The sequence below is a fragment of the Camelus ferus genome, chromosome 5, assembly GCF_009834535.1.
Source record: "Camelus ferus isolate YT-003-E chromosome 5, BCGSAC_Cfer_1.0, whole genome shotgun sequence".
Classification (NCBI taxonomy): domain Eukaryota; kingdom Metazoa; phylum Chordata; class Mammalia; order Artiodactyla; family Camelidae; genus Camelus; species Camelus ferus.
In genome coordinates, this window is record NC_045700.1 from 7,878,021 (window position 1) to 7,904,387 (window position 26,367).

At 47.3% G+C, this 26,367-nt stretch overlaps 1 protein-coding gene and 3 long non-coding RNA genes across 16 annotated transcripts in view; 2 read left to right on the forward strand and 2 right to left on the reverse strand.

The window, feature by feature from the left end:
* Positions 1-26,367, forward strand: part of LOC106730891 (translation initiation factor IF-2) — a 73,107-nt gene that overhangs the window by 29,262 nt on the left and 17,478 nt on the right. For 6 of the 13 annotated variants that reach the window (XR_004319743.1, XR_004319744.1, XR_004319742.1 and 3 more), the window contains exon 3: positions 6,942-7,070. Coding sequence is in view for 5 of the 13 variants with exons in the window: in XM_032479274.1 (XP_032335165.1) it covers positions 15,860-16,234 (375 nt within the window). In the remaining 8 variants the exon portion in view is untranslated. Of the gene's footprint in view, positions 1-6,941; positions 7,071-11,791; positions 16,235-26,367 lie in introns of those variants that run through there. The other 7 variants (XR_004319740.1, XR_004319741.1, XM_032479274.1 and 4 more) reach the window with 6 other exon arrangements.
* LOC116663559 lies at positions 729-20,087 on the reverse strand. The gene is made up of 3 exons (XR_004319747.1): positions 20,076-20,087; positions 4,571-4,574; positions 729-1,048 (listed from the first exon to the last, which is right to left on the reverse strand). It is a non-coding gene; the product is annotated as an uncharacterized LOC116663559 (long non-coding RNA).
* LOC116663557 lies at positions 6,965-18,855 on the reverse strand. Its single transcript, XR_004319745.1, has 3 exons — positions 18,844-18,855; positions 15,021-15,025; positions 6,965-7,097 (listed from the first exon to the last, which is right to left on the reverse strand). It is a non-coding gene; the product is annotated as an uncharacterized LOC116663557 (long non-coding RNA).
* On the forward strand, positions 17,421-25,485 carry LOC116663560. Its single transcript, XR_004319748.1, has 3 exons — positions 17,421-17,583; positions 18,282-18,285; positions 22,378-25,485. It is a non-coding gene; the product is annotated as an uncharacterized LOC116663560 (long non-coding RNA).

The window sequence follows — 26,367 nt, forward strand, 5'->3', positions numbered from 1 at the left end:
TGGGGGGATGTGGGATCGGGAGGCCAGCTGTCCAGGGAGCAAGGTGGGTGGATGTGGGTGGCATGGGGGTGGAAGGAGGTTGCTGGCTGTATTCTTGATTGACCAAGGGATCCGAGGGCTGGGGAGCAGCAGAGGAAACTCAGGTCCCAGCTCAGGGTCAGGCCCTGGGGTGCTGACTGAGGGCAGAAGAGGAGCTCAGAAGTGGAGTGAAAGGGACAGGTGGTTGTCCCTGGGGTTTGGTGACATGTTGTCTTTGGGCAGAGCAGGCTGGGTGGAGCCTGTGGTGAGGAACTGGAGGCTTGCAGAGGAGTGGGCAGTGGCTGGGCCTTCCTGGAGACCCTGGTCTGATGGGGGAGGCACAGCCTCTTTTCTGGGAGTTCTGATTTGAGGGGCCTGGGGCCGCCTACAACCTCCCCTCAACTCGGGCAGCTCCCCGCTCCTGGTGCTGGGAGGGGCCCCTGCCCCAGCTCCTTCTGTCACCCTGGACCTGGGGAGTGGGGAGGAGCAGATGTCACTGACCTAGATTCCTCAGGTTTGAGCCCAAGAGTGGGGGCCTGGATCCATGACCCAGGTATTCCAAGTTTCTGAAGTTCAGATAAGAGGCAGCAAATGGTCTCCCACATGTGGGAGCGGTCACTGTGTGCTCAAGGAAGGAAGGACCTGCTTGTGTTGCAGAGATGGTAACAGGTGTCCCCTGCAGCAGGAAGGATTTCAGTCAGACATGGGGAAGACATGGGGAAGAACTTCCAGATGTTGTGGGTGTATGAGGATGTATCCTAGAGGTGTAACTGAAAGAAGGAGGGCCAAGGATCCCCTGACGTTTGCCAGGTCAGGGTGTGCCTAAGATGCAAGAGAGGGTCCTCCGGTCAGAGACCACAACCCACATGTCCTGCTTGGGGCCAGTCCTTGGCTGATGTGCAGGGCAGCCTGGAAAGCTCTGCAGATGGCCCGGGAAACCTCCGTTGATGGGGCTCTGCCCTGGTGTTGAATGGGCCTTAGGGAGGCCCCCCTCCACCTGGTCTGGGTGTTAGACCATCCTTGAGGGTCCCTTTCACGTCTGTGATTTCCAGTCCTGATTGCACAGCTCAGGTGTTGTAGGCTTTGCGAGGTGGAGGGGATGTAAGGTGGTGAGGCAAACAAAAACTGGAATCCTGGCCCTCCTGTGTTTTACTGTGTGGCGTCCGGCAATCCTCCCACCTCTCTGAGCCTCAGTTTCTTCACAGAGCTGAGCTGTGAATTATTGCCAAGATTAAATGAGAAAATGGACAGGAAGCTGTTAATATTGAGATGGGGGAGGGGGCAAGGAGAAGCTTCCTGTCCCTGTGCTGGAGGTCAGGAGCCCGTGCATGCTTCCCTGATCGTCTCCACCAGAGACTGCAGAGCCAGGGGACACTTGATGGGGGAGAGGCCGAGGCCAAAGAGCCCGCGTTGCAATCCTCCAAGTTCTGAGTGAGCCCAGCAGGTGCCCGCCTCCTGGGCTGCCAGCCTGAGTAGCTGGTTCTCTGGAGGGGCCAGGGCTGCAGGCTGCGGGACCACGGGAGACAGTGGTGCAGACCTAGCCCCTCGGAAGGCAAGGAGGCCACAAACCCTCGGGGACCAGAGCCCCTGGGGACCCCCGTTCGTGGGGACCACAGCCCATAGGGGGAAGGGTGGTATCCTGCAGTAAGGTGCAGGCAGGATGGAAACCCAGGGCAGCCACCCCGAGCCTGGGAAGTGGTCAACAGGTGCAAGTGCAAGTGCAAGGTCACTTCTGTGCTGCCGTGGGTCCGGGCTAGGAGCGGTCCTTGCTGGGGTCGGCCATTCAAACGTCTAAACGAGTGAGAGTGGAGGTCGGGGTAGGACGGCGCCTTCTCCACTGCTGGACGGGGACCAGTGTTCGTGTCTGGGACGTGCCTTAGTGCGGGTGGGGAAGGGGCACCTGTGAGAAGGCATTACTGCTGCCCCCACCTGCTCCCTTCACAGCTGCTAACGCCCAGGATGATGTCAACCATGTGCAGGCACTTGCCTCCCTAAGGACTCGGAGCTGAATGTCCCCTAAGCATAGGGTGAACTGTGGCCTGATTGCAGGGGACTAGGTCGAATGTGACAGCAGTGTGGCCAGGAGGGGTGTTCCCAGGAGAGGAGGTGCCGGCTCTGTGCGTCCTGCAGCTCAGCCTCTCCTGACACATAACCTTTGCCATCGCAGTCTCGGGGCCTGTCCTACCACCTGCAGGTCACCCCTCTGCAAGGACCTGCTCTCCGGCCCTCTGCCCAGCGTCCATCAGCCCCAGCTCTTACATGGTTTGGAAATGTGTGTTACTCAGTTGTCCTTGTCCCAGTGGCCTCCATGAAGGATCCCAGGCACCATTTGTTGGGTGGGTGGGCTAGCGGCAGGTGGAGGGGCAGCCAGGGGTCAGGGTGCTGTGCTTGTATGAGAGGTAACCGGGCTGGGAGTCGGGACTGTGGTATCAAGTGGGTAGGGCAGGGGTTCGGTGGGGAGCAAGGGGCCTCAGAGAGCTAGGGCAGCAGACCTCGAAGGAGTGTGCACGTCCTCTGCTCCAATTTCCACTGAACTCGCCCCCTGTCCACATTGCTGACCCTCCACCTCTACAGGGTCCAGTCCTACTTGATGAGGGGGCATCTTCCCAGGGCCACGCAGCCCCTTGCCTCACCTTCCCCTGGGGTCTCCTGGGCTGGGCGCCAGAAGCCTATGGAGCCCCAGGGCCCCACTGCTGAGTCTGTTTAGGGACTGTTGACTAAAATAAAACCACACAATGTGAGAGTTGTGGGCTAAGTCTTACTGGGGGCAAAATGAGGACTATAGTCTAGGAGACAGCGTCCCAGAGAGCTGTGAGAAGCTGTTCTGAGGAGGCAGGGGAGAGCTCAGTGTTACATGTGGTTTCAGTGAAGAGGGGGGTGTGCGCGCAGTCAAGCACACACTTAGGCAGAGTCTAGCTGCTCGTCAGGGGGAGCGGTTGTCTCTGTTGACAAATTTAGTGTTTTTCCAGTTCGGAGGAGACACAAGAATTTGGGCTCATAAAATCTCCTGAAAATATCTAACTATCTGAAGGCCTGCTCTACCAGTTTTCCCAGAGCAGAGAGCGCCTCATTCCTGATCTCCATCCTGAACGCCTTCCAGGTGTGTTGGAGGTCAGAGGCTGCAGTGGCTCACAGTTGAATCCAAGCCGAGTTAGATGGTAGGTGGCAACGTGATCCAGTCCTTGTAGAGGCAGATGGCGAGTGCCAGTGTTTAGTTAGCAGGACGGTCTGTCCATCAGCAAGCCTGGGGCTGCCCCTCCCAAATCTCCCCAGAACCTGGCCCCTTTGCCCTTCTCCACTCTACCCAAGGTGTGCAGGCAGGTGAGGCCTCAGCTCCTTTGAAGCCCTCGCAGGTGCCCTTCCAGCAGAGGAAACCTCGAAGCCCTCAGCGTCTGCTGCTCTGCTGCCAGTGTCTGTGCCTTCAACACAGCCAGCGTCGAGGGGACCTGGCCTTGAGATCCGTGCCTTCCCTGTCCCCACTGCAGTGTTAAGCCTTGTCCTGATGGCTTCAAGGATGGTGTGTCACTCCTCAAATGTCTGTCTGTTCCTAAGTCCCCGGGCTCTGCCCTCTCACTGAACCCTGAGTTAGACTCCTTTGTTCCCCAGACTGACCCCAGCCACCCCCCACCTCCCCACAGGCCCTCCCCCTGCCCAGGGGCAGGTCCACCTGCAGTCACGCTGGCCCCCCCCCCCCCCCCCGCTGAGCTCAGTGGCTTTGATTGAAGGAATGAGCAGGCGAGGGAACAGCAGGTGTGGAGGGGGCTGCGCCGGGGTGGGTGGTGAGGACCCTGGTTGCTGATCCCCCCGGGGGCTGACCTCGTGGCCGGGCCGGATCGGGCTGGTGCTGACGCCTCCCACCCCCGCCCCCGAACTAGTTTTATTCCTTTACGTTTTGGAAAAACTCCCATTCTCACAAAGTATTTTCTTTTTCCATTTTAGGGAATTACATCTCTCTTTTGATAATTTTGTTTACTAGTGTTTCTTTCACGTGACAAAGGAATGGTTTTTTGTTCTTTGTAAAGGCTAAGCCAACCGAATGAATACTGACATTTAGGTCTAGGGCTGAAGAGAAATCACTTTCTTCCTACCACCAATTATGCTGCGGGCATGAAAAGCATAAAAGTGAAAAATAGAGTCGCCATTCATTACAGATCTTTAGATTCCGTAGTGGCTCATTTGGCCAGAATAGGAGGAGTTACAGAGAAATAGGAAAGAAATTCGCCTAATGTTTTCTGGAAAAAGACGGCTTTTTGTACAACTACATACTCTATCCCCCAAAATCTTACATGTTGCTTTTATGGAATAAAAAGTTGAGTGTGTAAACATATATAAATTTATGTATAATATATATTTTATAACATATAAATATATTCAGTGGAATATATATACACATATTTATATATGCCGTTCAGCATATCACAGTAATTAATGACCGAGAAAATCAGTTTTCTCAAATAAAGATAGCCTATCAATAGCTTTCTTTTTGGAATACAATTTTGAAAATGTTTAACCTTAACTACACCACTAAGTACAGGTTGACGGATGATTACACAGATCTTAAGCGCAGTGATAAAGACCACTATCAGTATCAGAAAACCTAATTGCCTTATCTTCATTCTAGATTAGACAGTTTGGTCGTTTTACAGTTTATCAGTGTGTAGCATCTTTCATAAAGTTAGTAAATTGACTTTTTCAAGGATGTATTGTGCTTGAGTATCCTGAAGGTGAAACAAAGATTTATTAAGTATTTTCCCATGGCAAGAATATCCTGTAGGAGTTGCATTGGACCAATTAGTTGAATTTCAGCTTTTCTTTACCTACTGTGATTTCTGTCTCCTTTTCATATTTGAGGGACTTTTGCATATCTTTCTTGGCTCAACAAATGACAAGTGTATTGTCCAGCCATGTTTTTTTTGTCCCTTTAATTATGGAATTGTTGCTGTTTAAAAGAAATTTCACAGACACATGCAATTCTTCCCAAATACATCGCACCAATACCACATTTTTTACATGATGAATAGACATAGTACGTCCTAGGACTTGTGAATAGTGAACACTGTGACGTGCTCTCTAACAAACTAATTTAGTTAAACTGATGTCTTACTGCCACCCACTGAAGTCCCATGTGTGCTGTGTTCTGCATCTTTAGTTTTAAAATTTGCAGTCATTCCCAATGTATATAAAGTTTCTACTCCCAGAAAAGTGCACATGTTCATTCAGTTTTAGGGGTAGGCATTTAGCCAGCCACTGAAAGTAATATAAAACTAACGCAAAATACAATCATTTACCACAGGAGTTTGGATTTGTTGAATGATGTGTAAACATACTGGCATCATTGCTGCCGGGGCAAAGCACCACAGAAGCCGACTTGTAACAGGGTGACGTGCTCGTGTGTTACCGAAGAACAGCTAATTTGAGCTGGAACGGTCAGGGTCAGCTCTGTGACATTTCTGGGAGAGTAGAACCCAAATAGCCACCTACTTTGTGGGTGTGTAGAGACCACGGGGAGTTGAGAATTATACTTAGCAACACAAATGTATCTTGTCAGGAGAGTGAAGAGTGTGACGTAACTGAAGGAAAGGAGCCACACAGGGAAACAGTGACAACTGATGACTAGGGCAGGTTGCATTGCAGAGGCTCTTAAAAAAGAAATGTTTCTGAAAACCAAATCTAAAGATCCATTGAAACTCAGTGAAGGTTTTTTGAGTAGGTGAGTGAAAGAGTAAAATTATGACTTAAGATAAATTGAGAGCAATGCTTACTAATATGTCTTCCCAGGATCGTTGATCAACAGTTTCTCCAAAAGGCTCTCCCAGGTCAAACCAATGGGGAAGTACCGGGTGTCTTTACTCTGGGTTTTCTCTAAGACATTAATATGTTAATGGGCACTTTGATGTCCTAAAGGAAAAGACAGCATTTCCCAAACGTATTTGACCACGGAACACTGTTTAGGAAAACAATGCGGGGACCACGTATCCCATATACTACTGCCAGTGTGTCTACGACCTGATTTATGTAAGATGGGGACTGATGTATAATTTTAAATCACTCACTTGATTTGCAGCTTAATTCTTTGTTCCCAAATTGGTGGCAATGCAAGACCTCTCCATTTTCTCCATGAGTGTATGTGTGTTTCGGAGTCTTCTACTGCCAAGAAGTTAGGAGGTGGTGGGGTGTGGAATGACGCTTCCCTGGCCCTCTGTGTCGTCTGAGTACCCTGGGTGCCTGCTGAGCTGTCCTAGTTGCTGCCTGGTCCTGGGGAGCCGGCCTGCGCACTGTTGCTGAGAGCTGTCTCATCACATCCAGTGACGTTACTCCTTCCCTTCCATCGTGAGACTGATGGGAACGGTTTTCCCTGATCTGTTCCGTGTTGAGGTGCAGGAAGTTCTGTGTGACTCTACCAGGCTCGGTCTCAGAGATGCGAGTTCGCTGTTCTGTGAGGGCTTCCTGATTCCTCTTGTTTTCTGTGGAGGAGGTGGTGCCCATGTCCTGTACACCTCATTGCTCTGGGCTTTCCCCATGAGATTCCCACCTAAATCTTCATGAATTGTTTTTGTTTCTTACGAAACTGAATGTTAAAACTCATAGGCGACGAACAGCTCTGTTATTCCTCATATTCTTGTGTAACTTCTGTTCTCTGAGGAATGATCTGTCTCTTTAAGACAGGTTAAGACGGAGTAATATAGAGGCAAGAAATACGTGAGGGGAAAAATCAATGATTATTTTATAGATACTCCCTACCAGATTTCTTAATACCCTGTGGAAAATGCTGGTCTAAAGAACAGAGGGTTAACAACTCATGAAGAAGAGTAGGTGCATGGTAGGAATGCTGTCTCGAGTCTTGAGAATCGTGTGTGGTCGATGACAGTCACAGCCCTCAGTGAGTGATGAGTAACTCGTTGTCTTTGTGGTCCTTCGTGCAGCCCTCCCCGACATGGACTCATGTAAAGCGTCTTGCTGTTGGGAAGTCTTCCTCCCCCCTATGAAGAAGGCCGGGCTCGCTTGCTGAAGAGATGGGGATCCGCCTAGAGCCAGCGCCAAGCAACAGACACGTGAGTCAGCCCCAGCTGCGCCGCCCGCTGGCTGCAGGTGCAGAAGTGACCTTAGTTGAGATGCAGACTGCCCCGATGCGCCTCCACCAAAGGGGTTAATATGGGCCATAAGCAGATAAAGTGGTTATCTAACCCATTTTTATTAAATGAATATAAACATGGAGAATAGAGGAGGAAGAAAAGTGAGACAATATGTGAGGAATAAAGATAGAAGAGAGGAAGGGTCAAAGGTGATCATGGCCATTTCTGCTCTTCAGGGACTTCGAGAGTCGTGGACAGGCATGTGCGCAGACCCGTGGTAGATGGGCACTTGGCCTCGTACTGTCCTTGTGGGTTTGTGTAAATGACTGCCGCTGTCATTCGCGTTGATTCCAGGAGTTGTTCTGTTGTCACTGATGAATTCAGAAACAGTTATCTGGACTCCTCCCCCAGCCACAGCATCCTCACAGCAACTGCCCAGAATCCTCCCCTCCTTCCTGCACTTCTCACTCACAGTCAACCGCTTTTCCCGCTCCCTTCCTGCCACCTTCTTTCTTCCTTCCAGGAGTTTCTAAAGTCAGTCACCTTTGTTCCTTCTATTCCAGCATTCTCCGGTTACGCTGCACCAGTCCCATACAAGACCCTCCCTCTCTGCCCCCTCTCTCTCCCCCATCTCTCTCTTAGATGCAGAGTCTTCACCTTGGAGTGTAGAGTGACTTGCCCAAGGCCACAGACCCAGTAAGAGGTGGAGTTGCCACCCAGCTCCTAGGAGAGCACAGCCTCTGGGTGGGATGCCCCATTGCAGATTCCAGGCAGCCGGGTCAGAAGAGAGAGCTCAGCCCTCCTTCCACATTAATGGGGGAGCTGGACAGATTCTTTCCATTACCTTCATGATCTGTAAAATCTGAAACCATTTCCTGTTTTTGGCTTGAATCTCAGACCATCGGTGCTATCTGAGAGAGAGTACAGAGAACATTGGGGGACACCCTCCTCCCTGCCCCCTTCTCCCTGGTAATGAAGTGCTTGATTCAGTAGGTGGCACTGTGGTGCATGCGCTGAGCTTGAGGGATGAGGAAAATGCCCTCTCTCCTCCATTCTAGTGTTTTCCTTCACTAATAAGTTAGGAGACCTTGGGTGAATCTTTGAACCCCTGGGTGCTTTCAGCTTCCTTTTGTGTAAAACAGAGATAAGCATATCTGCCTTTCTGGCTCTGCAGGATTCTGTTAAGGATCAAATCGTGTAACACACACGATGATGCTCTGGAGTACCCAGAAGCTCTTCATTTTGTATTTCTAGGTATATTTATATTCATTAGGTTTAAAAACTAAAATGAATAAATTCCTCTAAGGGCACAGAAGAAGGACTCTTTGTGTCTTAGCTGACTGTGTTTATCCTTAAGGATAACCATTTATTTGTTTCAAGGAAAAGACCTGGCTCTCAGTAAAGATGTTCATGCCTTTTCAGGACATGAAATGTGCTTTGGATGTGCTTTGTTTAAATTTCACCCCAGGGAACCCAGCTCAGTAAACACTTTCTATGTGTAGGCCGGCAGCACCCGTAATCAAGGCAGTGAGACTTAACCTAACCTTCAGAATGAAAGTATACATAGAACCCTGATTAAATAAGTGTTATTTCCCTGCTGAGAATCTTGGTTGGGGCTCAGTTCTTACTGTAACGTGTTATGCAAATACTATAGAGAGCATGGGTGAGTCTCCTCTATAGCAAACCACGTCTTTGATTATAGCAACACAGGGCTGGGAATCAAAGATTTGGGTTCTAGTCACTGTTCTGCCAGGGACTCACAGTGCAACCTTGAGAGAGTCACTCAATCTTCCAGAGCCTCAAAGTCTTCATCTTGTATGAGGGACATGAAGGGCTTGCCCCCTTTGGCTGCCCCTCTCCCCACCACGGAGTCTAGATTTTGGAAAACATCTACTAATCTGCATTTATTCCCTGATAATTAATTCATTTCCCCAAGTCTAAAAATCAAAGACATTTGTAACTGGTAGCCAGAGATTCTGACCAGACTTACATAATCAGAGTTAACACACTGAGCTGAGATCATTTCAGCTGGAAGCAGAGGAGTGTGACGTTTAGTTTGTCATAAAGCTTCATGATGGGTGGGGGTGGATGTGTTGGGCTTTTTGCAATACTGACAATAACTCACCAAGTCCTGTCACTGCCTGTGCCCAACCCCGAAGTTCTGTATAAATGGTGGGAATCACCCAAGTGCCCACTCACTCCAGGTTTTCATCCAGCTCTAGGAATCTCAGATGCGTTTATCCTGGGGATTTAGGAAAGCACACCACCTCCAGTGTCCCTGGCCTCAGGACTCTTCCATTCTAGTGAAAGGGGAGACAGACAAAAAACACCCCAAAATAATAGGTGACCCATAAGGTATCTTAGAAGGTGATAAGTGCTTCAGAAAGAAACACAGCAGAGGAAGGGGGTGAGGAGTGGTGGGGCAAGGCTGCAGGTGATGGTCAGGGTAACATCTGAACAAAGGCTCGAAGGAGGTGAGAAAGCAAGGCACACATGACTAGAAGGGAAACAGCATTTCAAGCTGAGACAACAGTAGATGCAAAGGCCCTGGGGTGGAACATGCCTATCATGCTCAGAGACCAGCAAGAATGCCAGAGAGGCGGGAGCAGAGTGAACCTGGCAGGTAGTCAGAGATAAGCTCAGCAAGGTGAGGAGAGCCGCTCTTGTAGGACTATGGGCCAGTGTGAGAGCTTGGCTGTTACTCTGAGTCATGCAGGAGCCATGGAAGTGTAATAGGGAAGAACATCTGATTCCATGTTGGGTCTTTTTCTTTTACTTTAACCTTTCAAAAATACTGTACGATATGCATACAAATTTGAGAAATAGAAAGCTGAACAAGATGAATTGGTTTTCTTTACTTCTGAGAGTATGTAATATGCGGACGCTAATGCTTCCAATAGGGTGAGTTTAACGTGCAGAGTTTGCTAAACATCTGGGGCATGGAGCCCTATTCATCCCCTAGAGTAACACCTCTCCTTGAGAAACCTCGATCCAGACCGCAGGAACAGTCTTAGGACTACAACGCCATAATTATCATTAAAAGCAGGAATATTTTCTATCCAAAATGGATTGTTTGCTGTTCTTGCCTGGAGACAGATGAATAGATGAGATAGTATTACTACTTTTAGACACCAGTTTAATGGTTCTTTCCATTTAGATTAAATTCAATCAATGAGTTTCTGAGCTACAACTATGTTGCAGACCCAACTGTCTGGTTTAGATACCATTTGCATCTTCAGGAAGTTCTCAGAATTCCAAGCAGGAGACAAAACACGTGGGAACCCTTATTTGCCATAAGTTTTGATAAACGCATTTCCCAATGTATCTACAAAGATGATAGGAGAGGAAAGTTTGGGGAAAGAAAATAGCAGAGAAGATGGAAATAGGGCAGATCTTAGAGCCAGCAAACGTGGGTTTGCGTTTCACTTTGCCATTGCAGATGTGCGACATCTGGGGAGGTTGTATAGCTACTCCAAGCTCATAATGTGGATTAAATATCACTGCAACTCAGGGTTGCTTGGGAGGGTTAAAGGTCAAAAATGCATGCCCAAGCTGGCTTGTTGTAGGTGCTTAGTCAGTGGTGGCTTAACCAATTCTGTTGATGGCAATAACAAATGAACACAGCTATGCCAGTGACGCTCCTGCCTGGAGAATATAATAAGGTTGGTTTCAGAAAACTTATTGAGAGGTATTGATATTTAATTTGTTCCCAAAATAATGGCTATGAAGATAAATAAGATCAATTCAGAGGACAAGGGAAGGAAATCGCACTGGGGCTTTCGGCATGAGTTAATGCCCAGCTAGGTTGTGAAGACTCTTACGCAGAAAGATAAGAAGGTGAAATAGCTGATGCACACTTTGGGGGTCCCACTGATGGTTTTGAAAGTTGTGGCATAGTCAAGTTCTATAAAGATGCACCGGGACGACCCTCTCTTGCTGAGGTGTAGACTGAGCTCTCCACACCTGCTGACCACTCAAGAGCTGGTGATGAGTCTCGCTGCCTTGTGTACGGCCCACTGAGCTTTAAGTTTGTCTAGAGCCCACATTTGGTGATTCTGGGCCCAGATCCACTCCAGCTGCCTCCCTATACTTTAGAAAAAGTGTTTTCACATTGTGCTGTCCAGAATTTCAAAGTTCATTGGAGACCATTAATTCAAGAGTTCCACATCAATTCTCATCTCTTGCCATTTAAAAATATTTATTCTGATCAACTTGCAATAAACACACATACACACACACAAGCACGCACATACACATGATTCAGATGTTTTCTGTGCCGAGTGATAATAGTCAAGGTCCCGCCAGCAATGTCAAGGTGGGCTGCTAGATGAACACGTTCTTAAGCAGGTCTCAGATTAAAGCTTCTCCCACAGGCTTTGGGAAGTATCTTAAATTCTTATTGCTAGATCAGTGATTAGTACAGCGACAGCTCAACGCCGTTTCTTGTTTTGTATTTTATTTCTTTAAATTTTATTTTACTTCAGTACAGAGCTTCATATATTTGTTCAAGTGAAATTGTTTGAGCAAGTATGCTGCTATTTATCCACTTGGATTAGGATTTCCCTGATAATTCACAGCCGACACAAAATGTAGAAATTGAATCCTGATGTGCATATGACCACACCTGTCATCCATAATCCTGATTTAAAATTTTTGTGTTTTTCAAAACGTTCACATTGGGTTGAATTTATGACGTGAAAAATAAAAATTTAAGTCCATAAATAGGTATAATCTGTTTTACGTGTTAGGATTCCACATTAAATTTTAGTTGGAAAGAAAGGAAATTTTCTGATTTAAAAGGAAAGTAGAGAAAACCATTGCCCTAGATCATACTTCTTTTCTGATACCTGTGACTAAAAGTTTCCCACTGTGGAAAAGCAGGGAGGGAGAGGTGATGATGGCCGAGTCTGTGCATAACAGCGCAGACTCCACACGTGAAGGAGGAGGAAGTCAAAGGGTCAGTTACTTCACTGTCGAATCCCTGAATGCGTGACGATTTGTTCTCTGTGTACTGAAGGAGAGAATTTGATTTCTCCTATTGTTGCTGCCCTAAACCTTATGACTCTGTATTTTACCAGTGACACTAATCAAGAGAAGAGGAAGATGTGCCTAGTTGTTTATTTAACACACACCCACACACTCACACACATGCACCCACACAACTTCAGATCAAAAGCAGCCTAAATGTGCTTTTATGCGATAGGACCACGGATGCACTGAGAGGACCACACGGGCAGGCACAGTTGTCTTGGTTCATGCACGATGCACATCAGAAGTAAATAATACTGCAGCAAGCTGTTTCCTCCTGAAAAGTGACATTCACAGGTCTCAGTAGGTGAGGGTTTCTTCCTGGCTTCATGCAGCTTGGATGAATGAAGGCTAGCTTTCCAGGGTCCAGCCAATGGTATTTATGACAAAGCTAAGATAACGATGCTTGAGAGATTTTTCAAGCACTATCACCATTTTAGAGCCAAGTTGAAAAAATATCCAAGTTATTCTTCCCATTATACAGATGAAGAAGAGAAGTTGTGCAGACCTCAGTGATGACTGCTTGTCTGCAGTGGCACAGGAGTGGAAAGACGGATAGAAAATCAATTTTCAGGTCTGCACCCATTAGTGATTGCTTTTGAATGAGTTATTAACCCCACTGAGCTTTAATTTCTTTATCTGAAACATGGGGTTGAAATACCTGGTGACTGATGATCACCTAGAAAGACAGCAAGTGCAATGACAATGATTGAACTCTCTACAGAGAGTCAAGGGCACAGGTGGAATTAGAAAAACATGCACTTCCTTCCCGATATCCTCCCCTTTCTCATATTTCCAGGCTGAAAAAGATCACGAGTGCGCAGTGTTGTCTGTGAGGATTAAAGGATATAAATTCCTCTGTAAGCTGGCAAGTGGTAGATACTTAATAAATGGTGGTCAATGATGTTCTACTGGTGGAAATATATGAACAAAGCAACCCCAACGCTATTTCTTACTATCTGGTACAGGCCTGTGAGGGATACCATGTAATGTGACATCTCATTCCTTCACCAGATAGGAAGCTCCTTGCTGGATGCTAGGTGTGAAGTTCTGGGGTAGAACAGGGTTCAGTGTTAAACCTCCTTCTCAAGACTGGGCGGGAATGTCCAAAGCTTGTGACAAAGTTGGTTCTGAGCCAGACTTTGAGGGAGAGGAGAGAGTAGGGTGAACAGCAGGAAAGGAGAAGACACTTTGGGGAAATGATGGATCCCTGGAGATAAAGAGATGACTTTGTGACGGGGCATAGGAAGATTCTGAAGTGGCCACAGAGAAGGGAAGTGCCCAGGAGAAGAGGACAAGGGGGGATGTCCCAGCACATGTGGAGAGCCCTTAGAACCCAGCTGGGGATTTAGGCTTCATTTTATAGGAAGCAGGGGACCCCAAGATGATTCCTGAGCAGAGAATTGTCATGATGGAAAAGAGTCTGGTAGACAGTAGAGAGAAAGCATTCTGGATGGCTTGGAGAATAGAGACTAAAACCAGAGAGGCTAGCGAGTGAGTAGTTGCATTTCAGGAACATGGTGATGGGGACATGGACCAGAGCACCTGCAGCTACTGTAAGGAGGAACAAGAGACGTAGATGCTGTGGGAAGGAAAGTGAGAGTTTCAAACACTGTGCAGTGGAAGGGATGTCTCGTGTAATGAGGTCATGTCTTTTGTTGGTCCAGGAACATGGCACAGAGGAAAGGAAGCCGGAAATGCCATCAGAATTGCAATCAATTGATTTATGCAAATGTTTAATTTCCCCTTTGTCTTCCCAAAAGGGAAGACTTATAATTTGCACAAAGGTGTTATTAATATCTAGAGCTTGGGAAAACAAAAGCAATGTTTAAACTTCAGGCCTTTAAGTCTTCCAGTTTGCACTGCTCTCTGCCTTACTAAATTCACCGCACTGGGGACTGATGATCACAAGCCCCTCTCTCCACTCACTTTTCCTCTTGATAAAACATTAAATCGGTGCATTTCCCACCCCACCACTACCCCTCCCTTTTCCTGTCTATAAAGAGTTTTTTCTGGTAACTGAAATTCTGTTTAAATATGATAGAGTTCTCAAGGGAGCAATGGCTGCAGTTATGGTATTTCAGATCGTTAGATTTTGAGACTTTAAGTGGTTAAATAGGTGCCTGTTAGAGTTTATAATTCAAAATGCTTTCATCGTGTGGGCATGGGGCAGAGGCAGACCTAGGGCAGGTTCACTGAGGGGTGAGGAGGGCTTAGTCTGGGCTCTCGCTGGAGGCTGCACTGGCGGCTCCAGTTAAATCTTAAATGCGCATCTAGGAACTTGCGAATGGCAAGTGTGTTTGCTGCTTACTCATCCGAGCCATATTTTGTATTTTTGGCCCCCTTTGCTGGTGCTGTTGGAATGGTTAGTGTGTGAGTACGCGTGTGGGAAGACGGGCTATGTATGGGAATTACAGGGGCATGGGGACTACATTTGGACAAGAATATTCCAGGTCAGTGTTTCTCAAACTTCTTTTTTCACCATCAACCCCCATCTCCCATCCCTTGAGGCCTCTTCAACATTTTTTTCCTAATTTCCCCCTATTACTAAATTTCAGTATCAAAGACATGCAGTATATTAGTTTATGTACTTAGTGTATATCTGTACTTTAGCCATAAAAAGGGTAATCATTTCTGCTTTCCCAACCAGTTTTCTCCCCCTAGGAGAGAGATCTTCCCTGTAGAGAGTGTATGTTTCATTGGAGTAGAAACTGTTACGTGTCTCCCTCACGTGCTGTATTGATGGTAACTACAAAGAGATGAATAAACTCAAAGGAGGGGCAGTGGGTTGAATAGTGTCCCCAGAAGGATATGCCTCCGTTCTCATCCCAGAACCATTGACTGTTACCGTATTACCAAAGGTTGTCTTTTTTACCAAACACCAATTCTTAACCAAAGTACATTTGCTAGTAAAATTAAACTAAGACTCCAGGGATAAGATCATCCTGGGTGGTCAGTGTTGGCCCTAAATCCAACTGTCCTAATAACAGACACAGGGAGGAAAGACACAGACACAAGGGAGAAAGGCCCTGGAAAGATGGAGGCAGAGACTGGAGGGACGCTGCTGCAAGCCGAGGGGTGCTTGGGGCCTCTAGAAGGGATGTGTCAGGCTACTGGGAAACCTCCCCTCCGGGTTTTAGAAGGAGCCCCATCCTGCTGACACCTGGATTTCAGGCTTCTGGTCTCCAGGACTAAGAGGGAGGACATTTCTGTTGTTTTAAGCTACTCAATTGGTGGTAATTTGTTACAGTGGTCCCAGGACCGCTGTAACAAATTATATAGGGGAGCATGGTCAACTGTCCATCAGAGAGTATGAGGAAATCTCTAGAGGACATGGCTTTGAGCTGGATCTAGACGAGTAGGAGTTTGGCAGGTAACGAAGAGGAAGAGGATTTAGCAGAAAGAACAGGACATGGAAATAGATGAAAGGCAATGAGGACGTGGAGGTACTCACTTCCCGCTTCAGTTCTCCCTGACCTACACAGACATTTGAAAGACCTGCAGAGTTTAGTGCTGGACCCTTTTTAGTGTCTGTTTATTGTATCCACTGAAGTGAGGTCATCCTTTTCACAGAATCTTTCTACATGTTGGTGACTCCCAAATGTTTATCTTCAGACCTGCCCTGCCCCCGCAGTGGAGACTCATACCCAACTGCCACCTGACGTCTGAATGATCTTGGTTACTGACCTCTAATATAGACCCACTAGTACTCTGAAATCTGGGTAGACAGCAGCTTATACATGTGTCCCCGCCCTGAGCGCGCAGCCCCGCCCACATGCCACGAGAGCCAATCCGCGCGCACTGCCCAACCCCGCCCCTGCGCCCTCCTCTGCCGCGCCCCTCCCTCCGCCCACCCAATGGTCACTTCATCAGGTGCGCAGGCGGCAGTTGGTCGAGCGGGTGGTGGCTCTGCGGGTCTCCCCGGGGGCGCCGGTCCTGCTCCCACCCGCCAGCGGCGGCAGCCTGGTCCCTCCGCAAGGCGCGGCGTGGGCCGAGCGGCGGCCGCGGAGCTACGTGTCCGGCATGGTGGCGGCGGGCGCGGGCCCCGAGGCGGTCCGCGGGCAGGTGCTCGACATGGGCCGCGCTCCAGCAACCTGCTCCCACGGCGTGCTGTGGTGAGTGTCCGCCCCCGCCTGGCCTCGGCGGACGCAGCTGCGCCGTCGGGCCCGGCCCCGAGACCCCAATCCCGAGCCCGGCCCCGACCCCAGCTGGGCTGCCCCGCCGTCCGTGCGCCGCGGGTGTTGGGGGGAGGGGTAGGGGCCGGGCCGCTTGGCGCTGCTCGCGGCGCTTCCCTGGCTGCCCTGGCGGCGCTCGCTGGGCGCTGGGAGGGGGGTGGGGTGGAGGCTGGGAGCCCGGCACCCAGGGACCCCCCCCCCCCCAGAACGGGAACAAGGCTCCCCAGCCCCGTGTGCTGGCCTCGCGGCCTAACCCTTGACGTCCCACTGTGAAGCCGCGAAGTCCTTCAGATGCTTTGCAGCGGCAGCCGCAGTCTGGAAAGCGGTTGGCAGGGGCGTGTGTGCGCAGCCCTGAAATCATTGTCTTGTCTGCCCCCGTCGCCTGCGTTTTCCGCGAACGGCTTTGGTTCAGCACCTTCCCTGGAGCCAGTGGAAATTGCCCATCACGTCCGGGCCCTTAGAAGAAATTAATGCTTAAACGTGTACTGAGAAAAGTCCTTAGTTTCATGACATGTCAGTTGAGAAGTTTTTTGTTCTTGGTTTTTTTTAATCTGTTAACAATTTTTCCTAGCCTGAAGTTAATTTAGATCTGATAACTTTCTATCACGGCTGTCAACTTACGTGACATGTTTCTCTTAGATGAAATGTCAAGTCTTCTTAGTGTAATTTTTTTCCCCTTTCTTAAGTAAGATCTAAGTACAAATAATGGATTGGAATCCTGGGTCCAGATGATAGCTTTTAATCTTCAGGTTGATGATATTTAATATAAGCTTAATCTATGTTATGCTTTATTAGTATTTAGTAAATGTTGGTTAACAGTGCTGGGTTTATAAAGGATTTCTTGATTATTAATGATATTTAAATAACTGATATATTTACTTATTTAATTTTTCTAATTGAGATGTAGTTACAATGTGTCAATTTCTGGTATACATCATAGTTTGTCATACATATATGTACATACACGTATATTTGGCTTCATATTCTTTTTCGCTAAAGGTTACTATAAGATACTGAGTATAGTTCCCTGTGCTATAGAGAAGAAATTTGTTTTTTGTCTATTTTTATTTTATCTTCTTGATTTCTTGATTGAAATGTTAATAATATTTGAGTCACTGATATTTTTTAAAGCTTGATGTTTCCAGAAGGACTTAAAGATTTTGAGGAAGAAAATTTTTTTTTCATTTTCTGGATCTGTTCAGTAGGAATTTTGCCTTTTCTGTACAAAGTTCTTTCCTAATCATTATGTAGAGGATATAAAGAGTGGAGTCTGAACTGAGCCCTTCCGAGTGGGTGTGGTTTTGATAGGAAGACAATAAGTGCAAGTGACAATCTAAGCTGTGGAATCCAGTCCTGGAAAAGGACGTAGGTGGCAAATTGTGGAGGACTCTGTAGGCAGAACGGAGTTTGCTTTTATATCTGTGCGATGGAGAAGCATCAGAGTTTTTGAGAAGAAGCAGGCACATGATCAGTTTTGAGATTTTTGGAGAACCTACATGAACACTGGTGGAAACGACAGGAGAAAACTGAGGTGGAGAATCAGGCTATGTGACCTTCTGGAGGTGAAGTGATGTAGTGGCATGGAAGATGGAGACATTAGAGTCAACGGGCTCTTGTCAGAGGAGTAGTGGACTTTTCATCATGGCAGGTATGGGATGAATCAAAGGATGATGAGGTCTTACAGGGTAAGATGCTAAAGAGGAATTTGGATTTGGGAGAGATTCTAAGACAGGACCTGGTGATGTGGTATGGGGAAGGCTGTTAATTCCAAGGCTTCTAGCTTAGGGGCATGGTGGTTCCTTTCTGTAACATTCCTTGTTAGAGGAGGAATGCTGTAGGCAGAGGAGGTTTTTTAAGGAGAAATAGTGAGTTCTGGTTTGGACTCGTTAAGTTTAGGATGCTGTTGGCCCTTTAGGCTATATCCAGAAGGTATCCTGAAAATAGGAGGGACGTAGAATCTGGAGATGAAAATTTGTGTAAGTGGTAGTCTGGTGTGGATGAACACAGATTCTTATTTGAGATCATAGGTTAGGTGAAATTGCATGCATGTATTATGCGTGTTTATGTCTTTAGCAGAGAATCTGTAGCGTTCAGTACATTTTCAAAGTGTTCATTATCCCAGAGAGATTAAGAAGCAGTGAGACAGAACAAAAGAGCGAAGAAGGAACCTTGGCAAGCAAGTAGTTTTAAGAAGTGGGAAAAGGAAGAGGAAGCTGAGGACTGGTGAGATGTGTAAGACTTGGGGAAAGGGAAAAATGGTATGAAAGAGAGAAGTTCAAGTTGTATGTTTCATCATCTAATTAAGTATCTATGTTGGATAAATTCAGCTTGAAACATGTTCTGAATGTGACTGAGAGGTTGTGAGGTCATCTCCATAGAGATCGTAATTGAAGCCTTGAGAAGGGACAAGATGAGAAAAAACGTGTGAGCTGAGCTGAAGGAATGCCTGACTTTAGGTGTCCAGAGTGGGCAAGCTACAGAGGAGGAGGAGGAGGTGTGGTCAGAGACCAGAGACCTGGGAGTCAACACTGTCAGCGGAGCTGGGGGACACAGTGGTCACTAGGGATCGGTAGTGAGGACTGTAGAGAGCACGGTTCAGCGGGAGGACAAACTGTTGGGTTTGTTGACGTTCAGCTCTCCTAAAAACATAGTTTTAACCAAAATTCCATTGTGCTGACATTCCTGATGATACAGTGTCTCGTCCTGTTAAGGTGTCTGTGACTCTGGCAGGCCAGTCAGAACTGCCATTTAGTCAGCACTTTCTGTTACTTTTGTTTTATTTTAAGCAGATATTAATCAGTCCTCTTACCCACACTGCAGGGGTGATTCTTTTCAGTAAGTGGAAATTTGAGACCCAGCGAGGTTACTTAATTTGCCCACAGATACCCAACTAGGAAGTGGTAGAGCATCTCTGGTTCCTAAGTGATACTCAACCAAAGATCAGAGTTTAGAAAATACATGCTTTCAATAGTAGAAAATATCTATTGTCTGCTTTCTGTGTGATTTGCTTTTTTAGCTTTTTACAAAAACCTTTCATGCAAGGTCTTTCACTTAGAATTCACTGAGCACCAGTTCCCTGCGAGGACTCAAGGGGCGCCTGCCCTTCAGTAGCTCCTGCTGCAGACAGCGGGATGCAGTTGGGCGGGACCACGGAAGGCCCGTGGGGAGGGCTGTGAGGGCAGAAGGCCGAGGTGGCGTGGGGCTGCCTGTGTCTGGTTTCACAAACCTTGATGCTGGGTGTGGATGTACGACCGGGAGTTTGCCTTGAGACGTGCTCTCCAGGTAGAGCAGAATGCACATGCCAAGGCACAGAGGTCTGAGCGCGGCACATCCTGTCAGGGAAACCAGGAGTTGTCCGGGAAGGGAGGGTGTGGGTGGGCGCCTTGGGGAGAGGGCTGGAGGGGAGGCAGCTGGGATGGGAAGGGCTGAGTTCTGAAGGTCTTTGTTTTCTAAGGAGCTGGGACTTGAGTTGGTAGGTGAAAGCCACTGAAGGATGCCCTTTTCCTGCTGGCTCCTCATCAAATTTTGTGTTTCCCTTGTTGTCTCTCTTTGACTTCCTACTCTCTGTGCTTGTTCTCTCTTCTTTCTGGTTACGTAGGGGTACTCAGTGGGTGTGATTTTCCCCCCGTCTCCAGGGGCATTTTGACATGTATGTGGATTTTGGTTTGCTTTTTGTTGTTACGTTGATTGGAGGTGTTATTGGCCTTCGGTGTGCACGTGGTAGAGGTGGACGTGCCCAATGATCCACATGCAGTGCGCACGCGGCAGTCAGTCCCTGCACCGGAGGAGCGTCCTGTTAAGATGCCAGTGGTGTTCCCCTCCAGCCCATCCCCAAGAACCGATGGGCCCTGGGCAGGTCCTGCCTCCCTCTGAGATTCATCTCCTTCACGACCTTGCCCTTGTTACTCTCTGCTCTAGCCCTCCCCCAATCCCACCCCGGAACTTTGCTGGGTTTTGGTACTACCTGTTTGAAAGGGAGGACCAGCAGTAGTATAAATCCTCTACAGACGCTCCGGACCAGATTCCTAGTTATGCTGGTTTAACTGTTAATGTAACTTTTAATAAAAAAAATGTCTCTTGTATGGTTTTTGGAGCTCAAAGATGTGAGGAGACCATCTCACATGAGCAACGGAACATCCAGAGTTTCTGAACAGTTTTGAGTGCAAGTAAAATGCAGACAGAATTCATTTTGGTGTCAGTAACATCCCTAATAGTGCGCTCCTGTTGGTGGCTGTAATTGGCTATAATATGTATGCCATTCTGCTGAATTTAATTTGTATGTTCTCAGTTCTCAAGCATAAGTAAAAAGGTGTTTTTGAAAGGCATCCAAGTTGAGTTTTCCGGGAACTCTGTATAGTTTATTCCTCACCTCGCGGTAAGGTACCTGCTAAGTAGAAAACAACCAAATTCCCCGACAGACATCTCCAGCTACCCGACCCCACGTCCAGCCTGCTCTGCCCGCCCCCCTGCCTGACCCTGAGATGCTCTTTCTTCCTCTTTGCTTTTGTTTCCTCTTTCACTTCTTAGGGCTCCCATACATTGGAAAGCCAACAGCATAGATGTTCTCCAAGTTCTCTCTCAGGTGCACAGTCTTAGGGCAGGCTCTGGGCTCTGAAGCCGGCCGTGGCTGGGGGGAGCTGGGGGTGGGGTGTAGGGGTGAGATCTGCGTGGACTTCACCGTGACCAGCTGACTAGCGTTAGTTGCAAGCTTGCCTTAGGTGCTATGGTTTCAAACTCATTTTCATATTCACCTTTGAGGTTTTTTTTTTTTTTTTCTTTTTTTTTTTTAGGCTTACAGATAAGGAAACTGGGTCTCAGGTAACTTGTCTAGGGTTCAGAGCCAGTAAATGTACAGCAGAACTGAGATTTGTTTAGACCTCAAAACGAGTAATGTCTTTTTCCCTGAACTACTATAGACTTTCCTGTGTTAGAGCGAGTTACCTGGAAACGTGCTTCCTGCAGCCTGGGTTCCTGAGTTTGTTGGCACCAAGGTATAAAAAGATGATTGTCATGACCAGCTTGGGCCTGTTGTGGAGATGCAAGAGGGAGGAACCAGAAACTTGGAAGGGGTGAGGGAGGTAGGGTCAAAGCAGCTTCACTTTTCTCAGAAGGGTGTTTACCTGTGTTTATCCTTCTCACTCCTCTGTCCTCCATCAGTTTCTTGATTTTCATTCATTTAGTAACGTTATTGATTGTGTTCCTGGCTTGTGTGCTAAGCAATAGGATTGAAGTAGTTTTTACACTTTGGTGTTTACAGCCTAACAGGAAAGTAATCCCATTTACTGAATATGGTGAGGTGCAGAGTGCTCCCTTTTCTACCCATAAAAAGTGGAGCAAAGTTTTTGTGGAGTAGTCCGGGAGGATTTCCTGGAGGAAGGGCTCTTTAAGCTGGGACCTGGAGAATGACGTGGAGCTAGCTGAGGGAAAGGTGGGGAAGGGTGCTAAAGCGTTTGAGGCACGGCTTGTAGAAAATGGGCTGTAGAAATTGGGGAGTTTGTGATTCAGATCCAGGGCTGTTTCTGATGATGTTGCAGGGACAAGAAGAGCAGTTAGTTTCAGGTATGGACGTAACCAGGAACTAAAAACTAGACCAAGGCAGCTACTCCCCTCCCTCTTTACATTTACAAAATCTTGTTGCAGCCTGCATCTCTGCACAGCTGTTTTGTTGTTGTTGGTTTTTGTTTTTTTCTGTGTTCACTTTTACCACATCCCCATGCACTTGGCAGAAGAGAGCTGACCCTAGCTGCCCAGAGGTGTGTGTCTTCAGAGCACTCTGACTCCTGAGGGAGAGGATCTGATCCAGCTTGGGCCAGTGTCCACCACTGGTCGTTTCAGCAGGAGAGGGGCTTTGGGCGGCTTTCAGGGCTCTTCTGCCTTCCTGTCTCTGGCGGTGTGGAGGTGTCAGTCAAGCTGGGCGGCTTTCTTTACAATCTCTGTAATACTGGATACATGTATAACATGAGTCCTGCAGCCTAACAGTAAACACCCAGGAACCCACTACCGACTGACTGACTTCAGAACAGGTTATCTGGGCCCATGTTCTGATCCGTGGCTGGGCATCTGTACAATAGAGCAGGTGAGAGTCTGGGCTCTGGACACCTGTCTGTGACCTGAGCTTGTTTTTCTGTCCTGTGGAGAGGGGGTAGCGATACCCACCTCAGGGCTGGGAGGATTGGGTGAAACACACAGGTGAGCGCTGAGCCCTAGGCCTCGGGTTAGTGCTCTGGTCATCACTCCCTGGGAGTGAGCGGCCCTGGCGGGGCCGGGGTCCATCACCTCAGTCTCTTGGACATCGTCCTGGAGTGCAAAGCAGAGTCCGCGGAAATGAGACTGTCAGGCTTGGGTCCCACAGCGGTGTGGGCTAGGGCAGCCCCCTCTCCCGGTGAGATTTGTCAGTTAAAGCATCTTCTCTGCCAGGCCCTGGTCCCGTTCCCGGCCTCCCTGAGGGATGCTGCAGGTCCTGTTGGAGACAGACTGATAAGGAAATGGGTTACTGTGTCACTCTGTAGAGTGACACACTAATATAAGATCACTCAGGATAGAGCCGCTGACTCCACCTGGGCTTCCCAGTTACTAATTAATTCAGCAAGTGGTGTGTGTCTGCACTGGCACACAGACTAGCCATTCAGCTACTTCAGTGAACAAAGCACCAGGTCCCCAGGCAGCTCGTGGTCGGTGGATGGCTGGCTTGGAGAGAGGATTAAAAAGGCTTGTTCAGGCCTTGGCTTTAGGTTCCTTCTAAAGAGTTTCTTTTCATTTCTCTTTTTTATTGCACTTAACACAGACACAGGTCTAAGATACTCTTTTTTTTTTTCTTGAGTTTATTGATAAATCATTTGATTTTAAGTGACCCTCCCCATGTTTGTGCATCTGGAAAACTGAAAAAGGTGGCTTATGCACAAACCTGTTTTTAAAGTGGGTTATTCTTTTTATCGTAATTAAATGAAGATAAACCACCTCTGAGCAGTTCCTGCAGTTAGCAGATACTTTTCTTTTGTCTTACATATGCCCCCTAAAATAATTTTAGAGACTTTGAAGCCGTAACATGATTATCCCCCCTATTTAAGAATTATATAATGTGTTGTAAGACATAAAACTATGGTTGAGAAATGAAAAATGGGTGGCACATCCTAACCCAGAAGGTGAAGTTTCTTTTTTGCCCAGAGTCTTCTACACACATTCAAACTTTGTCGCTGTAGTTTGCATTTTGTGCTGGCACTGATGGGTTTGTGGTTTCCAAGCCCAGGCACTCCCAGAGCCTCCTGCCCGGGTGCTGGGGTGGGTGCTGGTGGTGGTGTCCAGTGGAGACTCTGAGAGTTCCCTTTGAGGCAGCCTGGAGGCGCCGGGCACAGGGGAAGAGTGTGAGACTGCCACTGCTGCTGACTGTCCGGGTCCCACATCTGCAGTTTGGACTTTATTACTTCAGGTTAACGAGCTCCCTTCAGTTGCTCATCCCTGTCTTTATACCATCCTGGTTTTCTTTTAAATTGACCAAACAGCAAGCAGAAGGAGGCTGTCCCTTGTTCTCTGCTTTTCATTTTAAAACAGCTATATCAACATAGTATAAAACTCATAAAATTCAAATGTTCAGTTCACTGCATATTTACAGTTGTGCAGTCATCACCAAAGCCATTTTAGAACATTTTCATCATTCCAAAAAGCTTTTTATCTGGTGTTTTCCTCACCTATAATATTTTGAGATTCATCCATGTTATTGCCAGGACAAGTAGTTCTGTAGCTTTTTGTCATCAAACAGTAATTAACTGGATGGCTTCAGTAGAGTATGGACATTTGGAATGTGTCCAGTTTTTGTCTGTTGTGAATAATTGTGCAATGAACATTCATCTCTAAGTTCTTATGTGGACATACATTTTCACTTCTTTTGGGTACACAGGGTTAGAGTTGCTGTGAGCAAGTGATGTGTGTGTGTGTTTTGGGGGGAGGGGATGGTAAATGATTTTATTTTAAAGCATAATAAGACTGCAGGTTAACTTATCAAACAAACACGAATACCCTGTGCACTGGCCAGTGTGCGGGCACTGGAGCTGGGTGGAGACCAGACCTGGTCCCAGCACTTGCAGGAATTTACTCTCAGAGGGGGAGGCGGACTATCCTGCACACATGATGCTTCAGCCACTGCTAGGTGCTGTGAAGAAAACCAGGACGTATTAAAAGAGTAGAGAGTGGAAAGAGGAGGCCATAATTTTTTTTTCTATAATAAAGATGTTTTAAATGCTGTGTATTTAACAAATTTTTTCAGCAATCTTAAATGTATAGAAATAGTGTAAAGAGAGTATAAAGAAGGTTTCTCTCTGTGTCATGAGAGTGAGTTCCTGGTACAGTGCTCCGTCTCCCCAGCACACCCCACGCGGCACCCCTGTGGGACCGTAACACAGCCGTGCGCGTCGGGCAGGGCGCGCCAGCCGGGACTGCTTCCTGCCCTTCCGCCCCTGCTTGGCGGGCACATGGTGCACGTAGCCCCTGTCTCCTTGGTCCCCTTCAGGCCAGAGCAGTTCCTCACACTTCCTTTGGCTTTAGTGCCTTGATACTTTGTCAGATTGATATGTTTTTAATTTTTAAAGAAACCACCAAACCATTTTCCAGAGTACCATTTTACCCTCTGTCAGCAGATATCAGGTGTTTCAGTTCTTCATCTCCTTCCCAACACCTCATTTTGATTCTGTCCCGTCTGGAGAGGGTGTGAGTGGTACTACATGTGGTCTCGCTCCGCCTCTCCCTCATGACTATGACAGTAGTGTCTCTTTATGTGCTTACTGACCAGTTGTGTATCTGGTTTGGTGACATGTCCTCTCATGTCTTTCACCCGTTTAAAAATCCTCATCTCTAATTTGACTACAGAGATGCAACCAATGAAGGAACTATTAATAACTGGCAAATCGATTCATGTTTAAAAGCCCAAAATTAAACCCTTGAGAAAAATGACTATTTTCTATGCTGTACAGATAAAGTTGGGACTTCCTAATACTGCTGTAGCAGAGGACTAGTTTACCTCGACGGATTGGATAATTTACACGTATTTGACTGAAGAGATTTTAAGCCAGTGGCTGGAATGAATGCTCCTGCTGCCATGTTGTCATTGGGAACAAATGTATAATGAGAGAATGTGGCGTTTCAGAGAGAGGGAAATTCTTAAATAGAACTGATGAAAAGTAATCCTGGAAGAAAACAAAGTTTAGTGCAGTCTTATTTATAGAACAAGTAGTGTTAACTGAACAGCTAAAGAAAATAAACAAAAATACATTTCTCCAGTTAATACCTAAATTGCCACCAATCACAGGTCAGGCTTGCAAAATAGAGAATAAAACCTGCAGGATTCACCTGGGTCACAAGGATTTATCCTGAGTCAGTGACTGAGGTCAGGGGACTGCTATTATTGATTGTTTCAGTAGATATGGGAGAGTGCTGAGTTTGGGGCTTGTTCGAAATTTCCTTCCCTTTTCAGTCTGTCAGTGCTGAAGCCATCCTGAAGCTTGTATGTCCCTATTGCATCATCTTTCTCTCTGTTCCGTGGTCGAAGAAGATGCTTTTTTTCTTTTTAAAGGATCAATATACTGCTTTCCCGGGTGTTAATTGTTACAGGAGGACCATATAGGCCTATAAAAATACCCGATGTTATGTTTCAGACCAGTGGCACACCATTTGAAAGTAGTGCTAGGTAACGTTTTCCAGCTGTTTCCAGGAATGTCCACCTCTTATTGAGCCATTCCACCTGTTTTGTATTTTGCTAATGTTTTCAAGCATCCTTTCAGGACAGCTCTGATCCCGTAATATTCAAATGATGATAAAGGTGATATTCCTTAGGGGTGTTATCAATTCTTTTTTTAGTCCAAAGTGAGCTGGAAGAAAAAGACGTCCGTGAGTCTCTGTCCGCTCTGATGTACCTGCTAGAAAGAGCCATTTATTTCCTGCTACTAGGAAAGTCTAATAAGACAAATTAATCAGGAGAGTGCAGCCAGGCGGGCGGAGCAGGAGCCATGGCGGCTGCGAGAACCTAGTGAGCATGAGGCAGCCACGGCAGGGCGTGGCTCCCAGGGCGGGCCGGGCCTCAGGGG